The sequence below is a fragment of the Danio rerio genome, chromosome 11 (genome assembly GCF_049306965.1).
Source record: "Danio rerio strain Tuebingen ecotype United States chromosome 11, GRCz12tu, whole genome shotgun sequence".
Taxonomy (NCBI): Eukaryota; Metazoa; Chordata; class Actinopteri; order Cypriniformes; family Danionidae; genus Danio; species Danio rerio.
This window is the reverse complement of record NC_133186.1, coordinates 6352501-6370115: the sequence shown is the minus strand read 5'-3', so window position 1 is coordinate 6370115 and position 17615 is coordinate 6352501. Positions and strand designations below refer to the sequence as shown.

The following is a 17615-nucleotide window of genomic DNA, read 5'->3' as shown; positions in this document are numbered from 1 at the left end:
CACCTGAGTCCCACGAATGGCCAGAACCTCCACCTGAGTCCCACGAATGGCCAGAACCTCCACCTGAGTCCCACGAAGGGCCAGAACCACCACCTGAGTCACCCGAATGGCCAGAACCTCCACCTGAGTCCCACGAATGGCCAGAACCTCCACCTGAGTCACCCGAATGGCCAGAACCTCCACCTGACTCTCACAAATGGCCAGAGCCGCCGCCTGAGTCTCACGAATGGCCAGAGATGCCATCTAAGTCCCAAGAATGGGCAATGCCATCGCCTGAATCTCATAAATAGCCAGAATCGCTACCTGAGTCCCACAATTGGCCAAAGCCGCCGCTAAAGTCCTACGAATGGCCAGAGCCACCACCTGAGTCCCAGGAATGGCTCGCGGAGCTGTGTGACTTCTCAGTCCCGCCAGAGCCTTGTGACTTCCCAAACCTGAACTCTAAATAAGGCTATTCCTCTCTCCTATCTCCATTGTCACCCAACTCCCCTTGTGGTAAAGTACATCACCTAAAATGGCTGTATAGGGAGCGATATTGTATATAGCCCCAGTTTCTGTTTTTATTCATTGATTCATTTATTATATTCACCTGTGTCTGGTTTTGTCATTATAATTGTGGGTTTTTATGGCAACAGCTCTTTCCCTTCATTGTCCATTCCTGTCTTTATATTAGCGTAAATGTTGCTTTTTGTTTCTGTGGAGGAACTTCTTTATTCTAGTTTTTTTTGTAATTAAAATCATTGTGATTTGAGCTTCATCTCTCTCTGCCTTGCCCAAATGTAACAAATTTAATTGTGGCAAAAGATTATTAAAGCAATCATTTAAAATGTACAAACTTTACATAAACGTGAAAGATGATAATTCACTTTTTATTGTATTATTACGGTTGTTGATGTATCAGCAGACACTCTTTAATAAACGCTGGCCCCAATTTGATTTAAAAAAAAAGTTTAAATGGATTTATTTATTGACATTTCTCACATGTAAAATTAAGATCAAAATTAGAGAACAATATAAAAACTTTTTTTTTTTCAAATATATTGCAATCATAAATCTTATCAAATGTTGTATCAGCAATAAATTAAGCTTAAAAACTTGTTGTAGATCAACAAAGACCCTTTATTTTTTGGAAAAGACATCAAAATTTAAGAAAAACAATGACTGTAGCACAAAGAATGATTGAAACTACTCTTCTAATGGTTACAGCGGTCAAATATTAGGCCGTTTCCACAGGCCTTCATAATGCACATATAGTTTTCCTTCATTCATTTACATTTACATTTACATTTAGTCATTTAGCAGACGCTTTTATCCAAAGCGACTTACAAATGAGGACAAGGAAGCAATTTACACAACTAAGAGCAACAATGAATAAGTACTAAAGGCAAGTTTCAGGTCTGTAAAGTCTAAGAAGGGAAGTGTTAGTAATTTTTTTTTTTTTTTTTTTTTTTTTTTTGTACAGTTAGTGTGATATTCAAATAGGCAATTGCAGATTAGGAAGTGAAGTGGAGACTAAATAGTTGAGTTTTTAGTCGTTTCTTGAAAATAGCGAGTGACTCTGCTGTTCTGATGCAGTTAGGGAGTTCATTCCACCAACTGGGCAGATTGAGCGTGAGCGTTCGCGAAAGTGATTTTTTTCCTCTTTGGGATGGAACCACGAGGCGACGTTCATTCACAGAACGCAAGTTTCTGGAGGGCACATAGATCTGCAGAAGTGAGTGCAGATAAGAAGGTGCTAGGCCAGAAGTCACTTTGTAGGCAAACATCAGAGTTTTGAATTTGATGCGAGCAGCAACTGGCAGCCAGTGCAAACGGACTAGCAGCGGAGTGACATGTGCTCGTTTAGGTTCATTGAAGACAACTCGTGCTGCTGCATTCTGGAGCAGTTGAAGAGGCTTGATAGAGTTAGCTGGAAGCCCAGCTAGTAGAGAGTTGCAGTAATCCAGTTTGGAGAGAACAAGAGCTTGAACAAGGAGTTGAGCTGCATGTTCAGATAAGAAGGGTCGGGTCTTTCTGATGTTATAGAGTGCAAATCTGCACGATCGAGCAGTTCTAGAAATGTGGTCAGAGAAGTTTAGTTGGTCATCAATCGTTACTCCAAGGCTTTTCACCATTTTGGATGCAGTAATGGTTGCCCCATCCATCTGGATTGAAAAGTTATGGTGTAGAGTCGGGTTGGCAGAAACTACAAGCATTTCCGTTTTTGCGAGGTTCAGCTGAAGATGATGATCTTTCATCCAGTGTGAAATATCCAACAGGCAGGCTGAGATACGAGCTGGAACCGAGGGATCATCAGGATGAAAAGAGAGGTATAGCTGGGTATCATCAGCATAGCAGTGGTAGGAGAATCCATGTCTCTGGATGACTGGTCCTAGAGATGATGTGTAGATGGAGAAGAGAAGTGGCCCAAGAACAGAGCCTTGAGGTACCCCAGTGTTTAGATGCTGTAGGTTGGACACCTCTCCCCTCCAAGACACCCTGAATGACCTGTCAGAGAGGTAAGATCTGAACCATTGTATAACAGTGCCCGCAACGCCCAGTGACTCAAGCGTAGATAGCAGGATCTGGTGGTTGACAGTGTCAAAAGCAGCTGACAAGTCCAGCAAAATGAGGACTGATGATTTAGAGTCCGCTTTAGCCAGTCTGAGATCCTCCACGACTGAGAGCAGGGCAGTCTCAGTTGAGTGGCCTTTCTTAAAGCCGGATTGCTTGTTGTCCATGAGATTGTTTTGAGTAAGAAAGTCCAGGACTTGATTGAACACTACTTTCTCCAGAATCTTGGCCATGAATGGAAGCAGGGATACTGGTCTGTAGTTTTCAAGTAGTGTATGGTCCAGGTTGGGTTTCTTTAGCAGTGGGGTTACCCTAGCCTGCTTAAATGTAGTGGGGAATAAACCAGAGTCAAGAGATGTGTTAATTATGTGAGTCAGTGTTGGTATGACTGCAGGAGAGATGGCTTGCAAGAGATGAGAGGGAATGGGATCGAGTGGACAGGTGGTTGCATGGCTAGATAGCACAAGTTTGGACACCTCAGACTCAGAGAGCTGAGAAAAAGAGGTGAGTGTGTGTGGTGTTGGTGTTGTATCTTGCGTGTTTGTTGTAGGTGCAGCAAATTGAGCACTGATTTTTGCAGTTTTGGTGCAGAAGAATGTAGCAAAGTCATCAGTAGTAAGTGTGGAGGATGCGGGTGGAGGAGGAGGATAGAGGAGGGAGGAAAATGTTTTAAAAAGTAGGCGAGGATTAGTGGCATTGTTGATTTTCAGACGGTAATACGTCTGCTTTGCAGAAGTAACCTCAGCTGAGAAAGAGGACAGAAGAGTTTGGTATGTTAAGAGATGTGCAGGATTTTTAGTTTTCCGCCAAATTCTCTCCGCAGCCCGAAGTTTTGAGCGATGCTCACGGAGAGCATCCGAGAGCCAGGGTGCAGGAGGACTGGCACGGGCTGGCCTGGATGCAAGAGGACATAATCGGTCTAGACATGATGCTAGTGTGGAGCAGAGTGTATTAGTGGCACTGTTCGAATCAAGTGCAGTGAGTTTGCGAGATGGAGGAAGAGAGTCTGAAACAATGGTGGATAGTCTATTGGGTGAGAGAGATCGTAGGTTTCTGCGAAAGGTAACCAGTGTAGGAGTGTGTGGCGGCTCAGGAGTAATGTGGATGTTGAGAGACAGAAGGAAATGATCAGATATTTGTAGTGGAGTTACTATTGTTTGATCAGTGAAGCAGTGTTGTGTGTAAATAAGGTCTAGCTGATTACCTGATTTGTGGGTAGCAGAAGTAGGTGCTCTTTTTAGGTCAAAAGAGGCAAGCAAAGTCTGAAAGTCTGCAGCTTGCGGTTTGTCAACGTAAATGTTGAAGTCACCTAGCACCAATAAGGGAGTGGCAAAATTAGAAAAAGATGAGAGAAGAACATCCAGTTCATCTAGGAAGTGACCTAATTTACCTGGTGGGCGGTAGATGACAACCACATTTATGTAGAAGGGGTGGATAATGGTGACTGCATGGAATTCAAAGGAGCTAATTGTTGGCAGGGACGGTATCAGAGTAAATTTCCATTCTTTGGAAATTAGTAGTCCAGTCCCACCCCCTCTCCCTGTCTGACGAGGAGTGTGGGAAAAAGAGAAATTAGCAGAAAGAGTAGCATGTGTAGCAGTGTCCTCCGGCCTCAACCAGGTCTCAGTTAGAGCCATGAGATTATAGTCAGAATATGTAGCTATGGAGGTAATAAAATCAGCCTTGTTAACAGCTGATTGACAATTCCAGAGGCCCACGGAGAGAGAGAGTTGTGAAATAGTAGATACATGTATTGAACGAAGGTTGTGAGGATTACGCCTGCAGCGTACCTCCCGTGTTTTGCGAGTGTTAGTAACAACAGGAATTAGAAAACACATAATAAAAGTGCACTGACAACAAAAAAAAATAAGTGTAAAGTAAAACAATAAAGTAAAGTACTCAAGTGCTTTGTCGGTGTCTTTGCTCGGTGGAGTCGCGCAGGTAGAGTCGATGGTCTTTGCCCTCGTCGGTCTTCACACGAGGCGGTCTTCACACGAGGCTGCCGCGACCGCTGCCGCGGTGAACTAGTTGTTTATATAACCCCAAAGCACTAGCTGATTGAATTCAGCTGGACACGCCTCGAGAGTCAAAACAAGGGCCGAAACTGAGGCGGACGACGCGAAACCGCGTCTGCGTTCGCTACACAAGCTCTTATAGTAACCAAGGAAACAGTGGCTAAACAACTTCTAGTATTATACACAACTGAAAGCAAGTTTAAATGTCCTACAACTTTACACAAACAGCTGGAAACAAGTCCTCAAACCATACACAACAACTGAAACAAATCTTAAATGTACTTACAGGCTGCTGGTCTAGATGCTGATAAAGTGCTTCTCCTTTTGAAACAAAATCTCCATCCACATGAAAAAGTAAAAACACATTATGCCTATGGTTGAGTTGCCAGATGGCCGAGGTTTTAAAAATACCCATATTTGTGTGAACAGGGCCTTTGAGGTGTACATGACCTAAATTCAAATTCTTTCAGCACATCTGAAGCTACAGGACATCACTAGTCTCATACAGACATCATTAAACTCTTACAGACATCACTAGTTTCTCACAGACATAACTAATCTCTTGCAGGACATCTCTAGTCTCTCAGTGCCTAAATGAAGCTAGTGTGACAAGATGGAATTCAAGCATGCAGGAAGAACATCAACGATCAACATCAGCTGTTTAATACTCCACCTGTTACAAATCAACAGCCATATTGAAGACCAGTCGAACAAACACTCTAAAGTCTGCCGCACAGACATTTGCAATTGGAAATCCAGTCATACAGCATACGTGAGACAGATTATAGGCTTTATTCTTACCTGCCTCACCGTGGCAATGACTTGCTTGTAGACAGAACAACCAACACAATCTCACGGCAATTCGTAACTTTTTGATTTAGTGGCTAATTCGTATGAGTTTGTACAATCTAATTCATACAATTTAGTGTGATTTGCTCGTCCCCCAATGATGGTTGGGTTTAGGGGTGGGGTTAGGTGCCACGCCTCCTTTTTAAAATCGTACAATTTCGCATGACTGAACGACTGTACGAATTAGCCTCTAAACTGGCAAAACGTAAATACCTACGTTTTCTCGTGAGATCATGCTGAATTATGTCCTCTACACGGACATGCTAGGAAAACTCAATCTAACCCCTACAGAAAAATCCAGCTTAAACCAGCCTAGGGTGGTTGGCTGGTTTTAGCTGGTTAACCAGGCTGGTTTTAGAGGGGTTTTGGCCATTTCCAGGCTGGTTTCCAGCCATTTCCAGCCCGGTCTTAGCTGGTCAGGCTGGGAGAAGACCAGCTAAAACCAGCTTGACCAGCCAAGCCAGGCTGGGAGTCCAGCCAAAACCAGCTATGTCCAGCTTAAACCAGGCTGGTTTTAGCTGGATTTAGCTGGTCATTTTCCAGCCTGACCAGCTAAGACCAGGCTGGAAATGGCTGGAAACAGCCTGGAAATGGCCAAAACCCCTCTAAAACCAGCCAACCAGCCTAGGCTGGTTTAAGCTGGATTTATCAGCAGGGACTTTGTTGATATTGATGAAAAAGGCAACCAAACCTACAATGAAGCTTAAGACTAGCAGAGAAATCTCTATTTATCAAAGACTGGCCGCTTGAGTAAATCCTGTCTGCTGTTTATAAGATAAGTACTTGGTTGCTGGGGGAGAAATCACTATACCATTCAGAGTAAAGCACGGTTACAGCATTTATTTCTCTGATCATGCATAATTTGACATACTTTTAGGGAACTGTGTTTCCCACCCTCTGAGGTACGCTACCTCCTCACACTTTTACAAGGCAAGCATCTCTAGCTGCAGTTTAATACTTAAAACAGCCATAAAACCATTTAAACTAAAGCCCGGCTCACATTGTGGGAATTCAGCCATGATTTGGTTGTCTGTGACAAATGTGGGTATTCCAATAAGATTCCTGAAATCCTAGGCTAAAATCTGTGGTCTTTGATTGTTGGTTCGACATGTTCATAGACAGCTGCTTAATGGCCATTGCGATCAAATGCAATGTGTTAGATTGTCACTGACTCGGTCCCAGTCATTCCTCTCGCTGGCCAGCAGAGGTCACCATCTCCGGACTTCTAACCATTACGTCATCCATTTACCCTGATCCCAGCACACCTGTTCTCCATCTCCACTAATGACCCACGTACCACATATAAGCAGCTCACACACACACTTCAGTGCGAAGTCTTGTTTAGCCCCGACCAGCATTTCTGAGCGTTCTATCCTGCCTGATCTCCCGTTTACCACTTCAGCCCGTTTCATGACTCTGCTCTGTCTTCTGCCTGCCCTCGACCAAAGCCTGTTTCCTCGGACTCTGATTCTCGCTGCCTGCCCCTGACCAAAGCCTGTTACACGGACTCTGAATCACGCTGCCTGCCTCTGACCCAAGCCTGGTAATCACACTGCGTCTGTTATCTGCTAAGTCTCCTTTGTGTATGTTGTATGTCCGCACAGTCGTGCGAGTTGTTGATGTTTAAGTGTGACTTAATAAATACTGCAAAATGGATCCCTCCGTGTCAGTCTCCCCGTTACATAGATGTTGCTGTATTTGGCTTTACTGTTCACAATGTGAGTTGGGCATTACGCTTACCAGTCTGTCACACAGACATCTCATCCAGCCCTTTACCTCCGAGCTACTTCTCAACCGTCAGATTCCACATTTAACAACAATCCAATTGTTACTCTCTTGGAATCGTCATATTTTGCATTTGTAAGGGTCATTTTTGGTTTGCAAGGTTTGGGTATCATGCATAAGGTTGTCATAAAGGACTCCTATTTTGCCACTTTTTACAAGAGGTAAAATAAGTCTTTGGTGTCTCAAGAATGTGTTTGGAAAGTTTCAGCTGAAACACCCACCTGATTATTTTTGTACCCTGTTGAAAATAGGAATTTGAGGTGTTTTGCACCTCTGCCTTTAAATGCAAATGAGTTTGGCCTTGTCAGTGTTGCCAGACAGGGCACTTTTAAATTTGAATGTTCTGGAAAAAAAATGGCTTAGGTAGATTGACAATTTTAACAGGTTTGGGAACAGTTAGATAAGCTTTAAAGCAAATTATTTAACAAAACCCAAGTGTCTGCACCTACTCTATTCAGTTAGTGATGACACTCCTGTGTTTGATGACAAGCTTGCACTGTTGGGGAAGTTTGACTTAGCCAGACTGTACACTTCTGAAATGTTTGTTGGGATCGGGTAAAAAAAATTTTGTTTGTTTTGTTTTGTCTTTTTTTTAGTTTCTCAATGGTTCTGTGACCGGTGTTGGTCTCTAGCAATGGTATGAAAATTGTGGCATTTAAAGTAATGTCTAGATTCTGATTGAAATCAATTCTAATTTTAAAAATATTAATATTATCATTATTCTTTTCTTAAAAGCAGGTTTAGAACAGTTTTTGGCCTGGAAACATTCAGTGTTATCTAGCAACTCTGAAAGGATACTCAGCATTAGATGTCAAATAACACAGCACAATGAAAGACAGCAAGTCAGACACTGATGAACAGAGATCAGTCACAAATACCAAAGTTAAGACTGAAACAGTTTCTCAGTGGTTATTTGATGTTGTTGTTATTTTGATGAGTTCAAAGCCTTTCTGCAAAGATGAATGAGCCACATAAATGCAAATAACAAAGTTCACTGTGCACACACACTCATATTCACACATGCACACACGCAAATATCTGCTTTTAACACATTAAAGTGCTGTTTTTGCTCATACTCGTGGCAAATGTGAGAGAATGCCCACCAAACAAGTAAATAAATATGATTTAACATCCACAAACCACATCTACTCATGGATAATGTGACAGAATGCCCACCAAACAAGTAAATAAACATGATTTAATGTCCACAAACCATTTATAGTTATACTGACACTATGCAGCTGCTGTGGTGGTTCAAGCGGTTATGAATTACATAGTAAATTTCATCGTCAGTTCTTTATTAAAAACATGTAGATTTCAAAACGTTCCTATCTTATTTTCTAAACTTTTTAGCAAAGTACAATTACAGTAAGTATCAGTAAATGAATGTCAACTTTAGTCACCTTTGCTGTGAAACTGGCACATTGATTTACAATGACTATTAGTTCAAAATGCTATAAAAATATTAAATGTAGGTGAAGGTGGATGACAGATAGATGGAGCAGATATTTTAAGCCCAAGTTCTGCTCTGTGGACATAATAATACATGCTTGTTCTGAGACATGATAATACAGTGTGTCGATCAATATCGGTGGGTGAGGATAAACCGTACCAACATTTGTTTTCTTAATTCCAGGAGACTGGTGGGGGGGTGTAGGGGGTTGTTCTGTGTAACAAAATTAAGAACCATTGGAGGTGGGGGTCTTGTGGTATTAGTAACTGTAAAGGCTGATTTATACTTCTGCATCAAACACCGGCATATGCTACGGCGCTGACGCATAGCCCTTTGCCGTGGCCGTCACCGTCACTGACGTGCACCTCTCAAAAAATGTAACTACAAGTCATAACGACGCTTAGTGCAAGCTCTGTGATTGGTCGGCTTGGTAGCGCTGACGAGTCTGGGTGGTGCCGAGAGCCGCGCGAATGGCGCGAACCCAATGTAGCGATTGTTTACAAGTGTGGAGTCCCGTGAAGGAGCTTCGAATGGAAAGTTTTGTTTTGTGTTTACCTCATAGTTAAAGTTGCTGCACGTCCGCCGGTTGCTGCCTCAAAATGAGCGAGTTTAAGCCACTTGTACATCCCGGAAGTGTTCAGGAAAAGCAAAAAAGCAGCGAAGAAACTCGACACAGAGGAACATTTACACCTCACTGCCAACTAGCGTTTCGGAAGTGTTAATGCAGACCAACAGAGACAGCGCGCAGAAGTATAAATGTACAGCCATGCGCGTTGCATGCGCCGTGGGTTACGCCGGTCACTTGACGCAGAAGTATAAACCAGGCTTAACATGGACCAGATTTCAGGCGGTAGCATTGGCGGCGATCAGATACAACCAAATTTGACGACCAGGGCTGGGGATGTTGGAGACTGTAGGCTACCCAAAAGATGAGGACCGAAGGGGTTACGAGAGTTTACAGGGAGGAATAACAAAACGCGAGGGTGGCAGGAATGGGATAACCACACTACTACTTCACGGTAGGGTTGACCTCAAAACTATTGAGATTTAGATCCTGGTTCAATTTTAGAAAAATAAAAAAGACTTAATATATTTATAAGACTCTAATATGGCTGTGTATACATATTCCTACACACATTTCTGTCCAAACAGCTTCCAAAAGTTGATTTTCGATGATAGGTGACCTTCAACTATGTATGCTAACCCCATTAAAACTTGCCCATCTGTTTTCAAACCCATCCTCTCTGCACTGGGTAAATAAATATCAATCAATCAATCAATCAATCAATCAATCAATCAATCAATCAAATTAATTTATAAAGCACAATAAAAGCAAAAGTAGTTAATCACTGTGCTGTTTAAATAGACATAATAGCTATTAAAAGACATAAAAACAGATATACATTAGCCCAGAGCACTAAACAGTAGCTTGAAGAGACTAAGTGGAGGTAGACTGGAAGACTACAGTTGAGGTCTGACGAAAATGCATGATCACCCCGCAACTTCCATCTAAACCTTGGGTCCATCAGACCTCTTTGTTGAAAAGACCTCAGCAATCTAACTAACATACAGTATTTGGGTTTCTAAGATCACAGAAATATTCAGGAACCATTTCACTCAGAGCTGAAACTTTAAACTTGACTCTGAACTGGACTGGCAACCAGTGAAGAGAACATATTATGAAGGAAATATGATCAAATTTGTGGGTGCCAGCCAAAAGTCTGGCAGCCGCATTTAAAACCATCTGAAGTCAATTTATATTTGATAGACTTGTTCCCATATCAAGGGAATTACAGTAATCAAGCCATGATGAGAGAAATTACACTTGAAACGCTAAAAAAAAAAATACTCTTTTGATAAAAACCATAACTGACATCAACTGAATTTACTACAGAATGTATCTGCTTCTCAAACTTCACTTCAGACTTGAAAGTAAACTATAAACTGCTAAACAGCTAAAAACCAGGGGTGTCCAAACTTTGCCCTGCACTCTGAGAAATAAAAGTACGGGAAAGTAAATTTTTTAAAAGATGCATATTTGTACCAAAATAGTCCACAGTGGTATCTAAAAGGTGCATATTTGTACCCAAATGTAACTAAAAAGTACCTTTGAGGTACCATTATGGACTCTTCAGGTACAAATATGTACCTTTTGAAAAAGTACCACCCCAGTGACAGCTCCTGTACCCTTATTTCTGAAAGTGTAAAAGACCAGTGTCCTGCATGTTTTATTTCCAACCCCAATGAAACACTCCTGAACCAGCTAATCAAGCTCTATCTAGGTATACTAGAAACTTCCAGGCAAGTTTGAGCTAAGCTATGCAGGACACCAGCCCTCCAGGACCCAGTTTGTATGCCTCTGCCCTAAGCACTTCATTCATTCATTCATTCATTCATTCATTCATTCATTCATTTATTCATTTTTCTTTGGCTTAGTTCCTTTATTCATCAGGGGTTTCCACAGTTGAATAAACCGCCAACTTATTTAATATTACAGGTAATCATTTACATTGTAGTAGTTTCAACCGTTTGTCTGTATTTTTTATTTTACTCATGTTTAACAATGATTATTTATCACCTGGTATTACTGCATTTTATTTCTGCTGAAAATTATGTTACGTCAAAATAAAAGAAACTGTGAAAACAAACCACAATTACAAAAACAATGCTTAAAATTCACATTAATGCCTCTTTGATTTTTCAACTGTAGTAAAGTGATTATTGGCGTGGGTGTGAAGGGGAGGAGAATTTACATGTGTGTCACGTTTAGTCCATAAAACACTTATCCTCGCTCATGCCTCCTCAGAAAGCCTCGTCTCTCCTGGATCCTCGCCTCCTCACGGTGTAATTAGAGGATTAAGATGTCCTACAACATAGGTGTCAAATCTAGTTCCTGGAGAGCCACAGCTCTGCACAGTTTAGTTCCAACCTTTATTAAACACACCTTATCAAACTAATTGAGTCCTTCAGTTTGGTTCAAACCAGACACACCAGAGTGCGGTCACCCCAGAGTTTGGGAAATTCTGTCGTACAGCTCTGCGAAAAGGGGCGGGATTAAACAAGATGATAAGACATTAAAAAAGCGAGCGATTGCTCCATGTTTTAAATTTCTGTCCAGACATGTCATGTTTTGATCCTTGATTGCTCTCATGCAGTCAAGTGATGCGATTTCGCAGGTCAGAGTTCACCATGCTCGAACTTTGCACCGCAGCAACCTGTGAAACTTGACGCATGACCCTGCGTTTCCGGTCTGACGCATCCGCGTGTGTATGAATGGAAGTCTATGGGAGGAAAAACCCAGTGTGACCGCAGCTTTACCAGGTCTACTTGAAACAACAAGGCAGATTTGTTGAGGCAAGTTGGAGCAAAACCCTGCAGGGACACCGGCCCTCCAGGACTGAGATTGGTGACCCCTAATCTAAAGCTTGCACTTTATCACTTCCACCTAAATCGATTAACGATTTTTTTCCATGTCACCTCATACTTCAGTTTCTAATCAAATCTTGACCAATCAAATGCTCTCTAGGATCTGACAAGACGCTGTAATACAAACGAAATGCTATTGGCTGTTTGTTTAAAAGGGGACGGGCTACTCTTTGTCCCACCCTCTCTTCATGTTTCAATTTAGATTACGTCAAACATCGAATAAAAATCTACACTGGATCTTTAAAGAGGGCTCCCTCTGTCAGCGAGGAAGTGAACTGCAGGAAATACACATGTAGGTTGTATCTCAATTGGAAATCAAAGACAATTTCTCCTCACATTATTGCGAAACATACAGGTAGCATTTAGTGTCAAAATATATTAGTGATAGAGTGATCTTCACTAGTCAGTGATTGCGCATTTTGATGCTGAAGCATGCATGAACTAGTCTGGAATGAGGGGGCTGAATGGAGGATTGCAAAATCCGTATCAGTTTGCAAATGTGACAATCACTTTGAAGAAACCATGAACTTTACAAGCACAAACTAGTAGCGTACAGGAAGTGCACAAGCGTTGTGAAATTGGGGATTGACATGGGGAAGAAAAGAAACAGTTCGTACTGAGGACAGTAAATCTCTGCTTTGCTTTGCAGGATTTGAAAGGATGTTTACTTAGGGGTCTTTTTTTGCTGCTATATGAGACATGATTATGTAAGAGGGTCTAAACTTTGTGTCCTCAACAATATTAGGAAGAACTTCAAAAATACAGTAGGTCTGTATTTTTGTGGCTATGTCAATATAATGGTTGGCTTGAAAAATCACAATTAATCCAGCCCTAAAATAGTTTACACTGGATATATTATTGAGAAATAAACTTGTGTAACTGGACCACCATTTTGGAATAACAGCAATGTCCTTAAGCACACTGAATCACTGTATTGTACATAGTTAAGAATTATTTTGTTTGCTTTCATGAGCAAGATGGGCTGGGCTACTTAAAACAAACACCGCCCTGATTTTACTTTTTGATCAACTGTTGCTCAATGAGATGAATAACAGTGTTCATTAGCTTTTGAACTCATGTCTTGCACACGTTGTGACATAATAGAGATCATGTACACAGGCAATTGAATAACTTCTTTTATTAAAGCTTATAAACTCCATATGCACAGAATACAACAGAATAAAATAAAACATTTTTTGCATAATGCCCTTTAACACATATATATTTTTTTACTTTAGATCAGGGGTCACCAAACTTGCTCCTGGAGGGCCGGTGTCCTGCAGATTTTAGCTTTAACCCTAATCAAACACACCTGAACAAGCTAATCAAGGTCTTACTTGGTATACTTGAAACATCCAGGCAGGTGTGTTGAGGCAAGTTGGAGCTAAACCCTGCAGGGACACCGGCCCTCCAGGACTGAGATTGGTGACCCCTGTTTTAGACTATGGCAGTTTTCCACAGCTTTTCATTATTGTAATGCACTGGGATGATTTATTTGTATTTATTTATTCATTTTCTTAATTCCTGCTCTTCTCAACTGTAAGTTTCTACATTCCTAGATTACAATAACATATGATAAAACTGCATTGTCCATTGCATTCTCCATTAAAGTCATGAGAAAATGTGCTTAGCTGTCAAGACGATATACAAAAATACAACATCTTTCATTTGGGTAAAATAGTCTGTACAGCATACTTGCCGTGTAAACCATGGTAAACAGACAACCCAGGCTCATTCTGAGAACGTAGTCCAACGGATGTTTCTGGAGATTGTAAAATACATTCCGGGAGGTACCTATTTGTGCAGTTTTGTTTTTTGAGAATCTGCGAGAGGCCGCTGTGCACGCTTTTTCACGTCTCAAAAGTCTCTCTCGAGCGCCGTTCTCGCGTAAACCCACAGTAGGCCGCTGTCGAACAGGCGTGCATCCAACTGGCTTAATGATTGACTGGGTGACCGTCAATCGGCCGACCCACCCTCCTTCTCCAAACCCAAGCAGTTATACCGATTGCCCTGCCCGTCCGCTTACTTCCCTAAACCCAACCAACAATTCAATAAAAATAAGCCGTCCAGAACAAGAAAAGCCCTTATTTTTACCACGTTTTCGGATTTGACCACATTCTCAGCCTGTCATGAACTTGTTCACTTAATTTTTTTGATTCTGTTTTTGTCTTACTTGATTTCGAAAACCGCTCTTCCCTGGACTCGAACCCGGTCGTCATCATCGTCAGCTCCTTTCTGCGTCTCAAGTCCACCGACGTACACGACGAGCTAACCGGACAAACTAGTTGAAGCGGGAAAGCCCACCACACGGAAGTAAGTGGTCAGCCAGCAAGCGTGAAAAGGATCGGCGTCACACCGCCCCATAGCGTTCGCTTAAAAAATAAAATGCAGCCATACGTACCTCCGGCTACATAATTCACAGTCTCCAGAAACATCCGCGGGACTACGTTTTCAGAATGAGCCTGGATCGTAAACGGATAGTCCAAAATTAAAAATATCATTTACTCTCCTTTAACTTGTTACAGCCCAGCCTGACGGCTTATTTGTTCTGTTGAAACAAGAGAAGATTGAAACATTGACATCTATAGTGTTTGTTTTTCTATGTAAGCCAAGGGTGAGTAAAGGATTTTTGGGTGAACTATCCCTTTAAAGACTCACATGCAATGATTGACAATAAATAGATGATTAAATGTCATCATATGCTGCAAATTATGCAGATTTAGAGAATTGCATCATTGTCATGCCAATTGAGTAATGTAATGTAATGTTTAGCAATGAGAATATCTGTGAACATGACTTAGAAACTTAAAGGCATTTGTGTGTGACTAAAACACTATTACGCCTATATAAACAGTATCTTGGCAGATTTCCTTTATTCCAGATATACTTCTTTCCCATATTGAGGAAAATAAAGATGATTAATGCTAGAATACCATATAATCGCTGATACCGCAAGCTCTTTGCTAAAGCATAGCACTAATTAGGATTAACGGCTGATCGGCGATTAATCATTTACGTCATACATTCAGTGTAAACACAGCGCGAGATTAGCAAATAATAGCTTAGCAGCATTTCAGCTTATTTAATGGAAACATGCGGCGGACGTCCGCCAAACGAAGCATCAAATTGAACGTGCTGCAGTCAGCTACATGTGAACTTTGTAACCTAAGGCCAGCTAGAACAGCCCACTATGACCAACATTTACTGTGTACAACACTTAGCCCGAGGCTGTGCCTTACACTCAAACAGACAACATTTCAAACTATTCACTGATACAAAAATGTGTCAAATGTTTAGTCTAACTGTAAAGTGTTGGCCACATTTTCGTATGTCACTTGGCAAAAGTAAATGACCACTTATAAACGGACTGAAACAGAAACATCTTAGAATAATGTGCATTGGATGGATGGATGGATGGATGGATGGATGGATAGATGGATAGATAGATAGATAGATAGATAGATAGATAGATAGATAGATAGATAGATAGATAGATAGATAGATAGATAGATAGATAGATAGATAGATAGATAGATAGATAGATAGATAGATAGATAGATAGATAGATAGATAGATACCCTATGTTTTGATGCTGGTATGCTGGTCTTTCTGGTTTCAATGCTTGTTTTGCTGGTCTCAGTGCTGGTCTAATGCTGGTCAGCATACCAGCATCAAAACATACCAGCATATGCTGTTTTTTTTTCCAGCAGGATAGATAGATTTCTCTGAATTTTTGATTTATAATTATGTGTTTGATCATCTAAACTTCTGATCACAAATTTAGTTTAATTTAGATCATTTGTTTAAATTGAACGGGTGGTCCAGAGTGTATTTTTAAGGCTTGGTTGTTTTTATGGGGTGCAAAGCAATGTGTACTCATGCTTAATTTCTATAAAATCACATTATTTTTTCATATATCCTACTTTGATTATATACAGCTACTCTGCTAACATTAAAAAAACCACTGTCATATTTCCTAGTTCCTATGAAAAGCCCGCCCTCAAGAGGCTCTGATTGGTCAGCTAACATAATTCACAGATCAGCTCCACATCACCAGAAACATTACAGCGCCTCTGGCCACGCCCTTAGCTGTGCAGGGTGTATGTGCGTATCCTGAAGGGTTTTATGACATCATTAGCCTGGATGTAAGGTTTAAGGCTAAGCCAACTCTGTAAAAGCCAATGTCTCCCTTTTCATTGAGCATTTTACATTCAGAGATGTTGTTTATGTTCGAACAGCTACATTACACATCAACTAAAGTTTTAAATATGATATCGTAGTGGACCACCCCTTTAACAATAAAGTACTGAAAGTGTTCTCAGACGTCCATATTAATTTTAGGACTGTCTTTTTTATTTACTTCAGAAGAGTTAGGTAGTCAGATTTTGGTGGAATAACTCAGATTTTCAATCACAACAATTACGAAATTTGCCATTCTGACATTGTCTGAAAAAAAAGTTGAATGCATAGGGGTGGGTGTGCGTATGTGTGTTAACTTTTAACATGAATCACTGAGGTCTGAAAGTCTGAGACTTCTTTGACAAAAAGTTTAACACATGAATAGATATTTCACATGTAAAAGCTTAAGGATTAAAGCATTCAGGTCTTTCCACCTTTTGACCCCAAAAGCAGGCTGAGCTATACATTTTGATTTGCTTCACAGCACATGTGTCGTTCATCATGTGGATTAGGCTACACGGTTTGCTGTATATGTTTTTGATTAGCTGAACAGAGGTGGCTCAAAAGGTTAATTCCCTTAATGTATCAAGCTACACTGGCAGCACATATTGTTTTACCCAATAAGGAACTAGCTTTCAACAGTAATGGTAACAGTCATTAGTCAGGATCAGATTACAAATCAGATTGTTCATGCTGTATGTTTTTCATTTGTTACAACAACAAAAGAAAGAATCATATGACCTAATCCTGTGAATCTTCAGTTTTTAGCTAATCATTCATTTTAAAAAATGGGCTACAATGGTGGTGTGGTTTCTATGAATATCTTGAGCAACTACTGGCGGCGTTTCACATTGATTCTCTAAAAATATAGTCATTTATTTTGCAAGTCGGGCTACTCTAGTCATGCGGTATGCGTGTGCGTCATTAAAAACAACCTGCTCAAAAGAGTCATTCTACACCTGTCACACTGTATGCTTTTGATTCGCTCATAATTAATTGATTAATTGATTGGTTGGTTGATTAGTTGATTAGTTGGTTGGTTTGTTGGTTCATTGGTTGATTGGTTAATTGTTTGGTAGGTTGATTAGATGGTTGATTAGTTGGATGGTTAGTAGGTTGATTAGATGATTGATTAGTTGGATGGTTGGTAGGTTAATTAGTTGGTTGGTTAGGTTTGTTGGTTCAATGATTGATTGGTTGATTGTTTGGTAGGTTACTTAGGTGGTTAATTGGTTGTTTGGGAGTTTGATTCAATGGTTGATTAGTTGGTTGGTAGGTTTGTTAGTCGATTGATTGATTGATTGATTGATTGATTGATTGATTGGATCGATTTGATTGATTTATTGATTGATTGG

General features: G+C 40.8%; 2 protein-coding genes and 1 long non-coding RNA gene across 7 annotated transcripts in view; all 3 read right to left on the bottom strand.

Annotated features, from left to right (window-relative positions):
* LOC141376522 (uncharacterized) overlaps window positions 1-11884 on the bottom strand; it is a 195428-nt gene extending 183544 nt beyond the window's left edge. The window contains exon 1 of the long non-coding RNA XR_012386961.1: window positions 11598-11884. This is a non-coding gene — a long non-coding RNA (uncharacterized lncRNA). The remainder of the gene's footprint in view (window positions 1-11597) is intronic.
* Window positions 1273-17615, bottom strand: part of LOC141376513 (uncharacterized) — a 214091-nt gene continuing 197748 nt past the window's right edge. Inside the window, exons 1-2 of one of the 2 annotated variants that reach the window (XM_073916268.1) lie at window positions 6030-7065; window positions 1273-5702 (exon numbers count right to left, since the gene is read on the bottom strand). In XM_073916268.1, coding sequence (XP_073772369.1) covers window positions 1494-4391 — 2898 coding nt within the window. In that variant the 5' untranslated portion in view covers window positions 4392-5702; window positions 6030-7065 and the 3' untranslated portion in view covers window positions 1273-1493. Of the gene's footprint in view, window positions 5703-6029; window positions 7066-17615 lie in introns of those variants that run through there. The other variant, XM_073916269.1, reaches the window with a different exon arrangement.
* The window catches only part of LOC559131 (serine/threonine-protein kinase NIM1), a 22837-nt gene continuing 18425 nt past the window's right edge, over window positions 13204-17615 (bottom strand). For all 4 annotated transcript variants that reach the window (XM_021479703.3, XM_005155709.6, XM_073916284.1 and 1 more), the window contains one exon: window positions 13204-17615. This exon is cut by the window's right edge and continues 2018 nt beyond it. The gene's annotated coding sequence lies outside the window, so the exon portion shown is untranslated.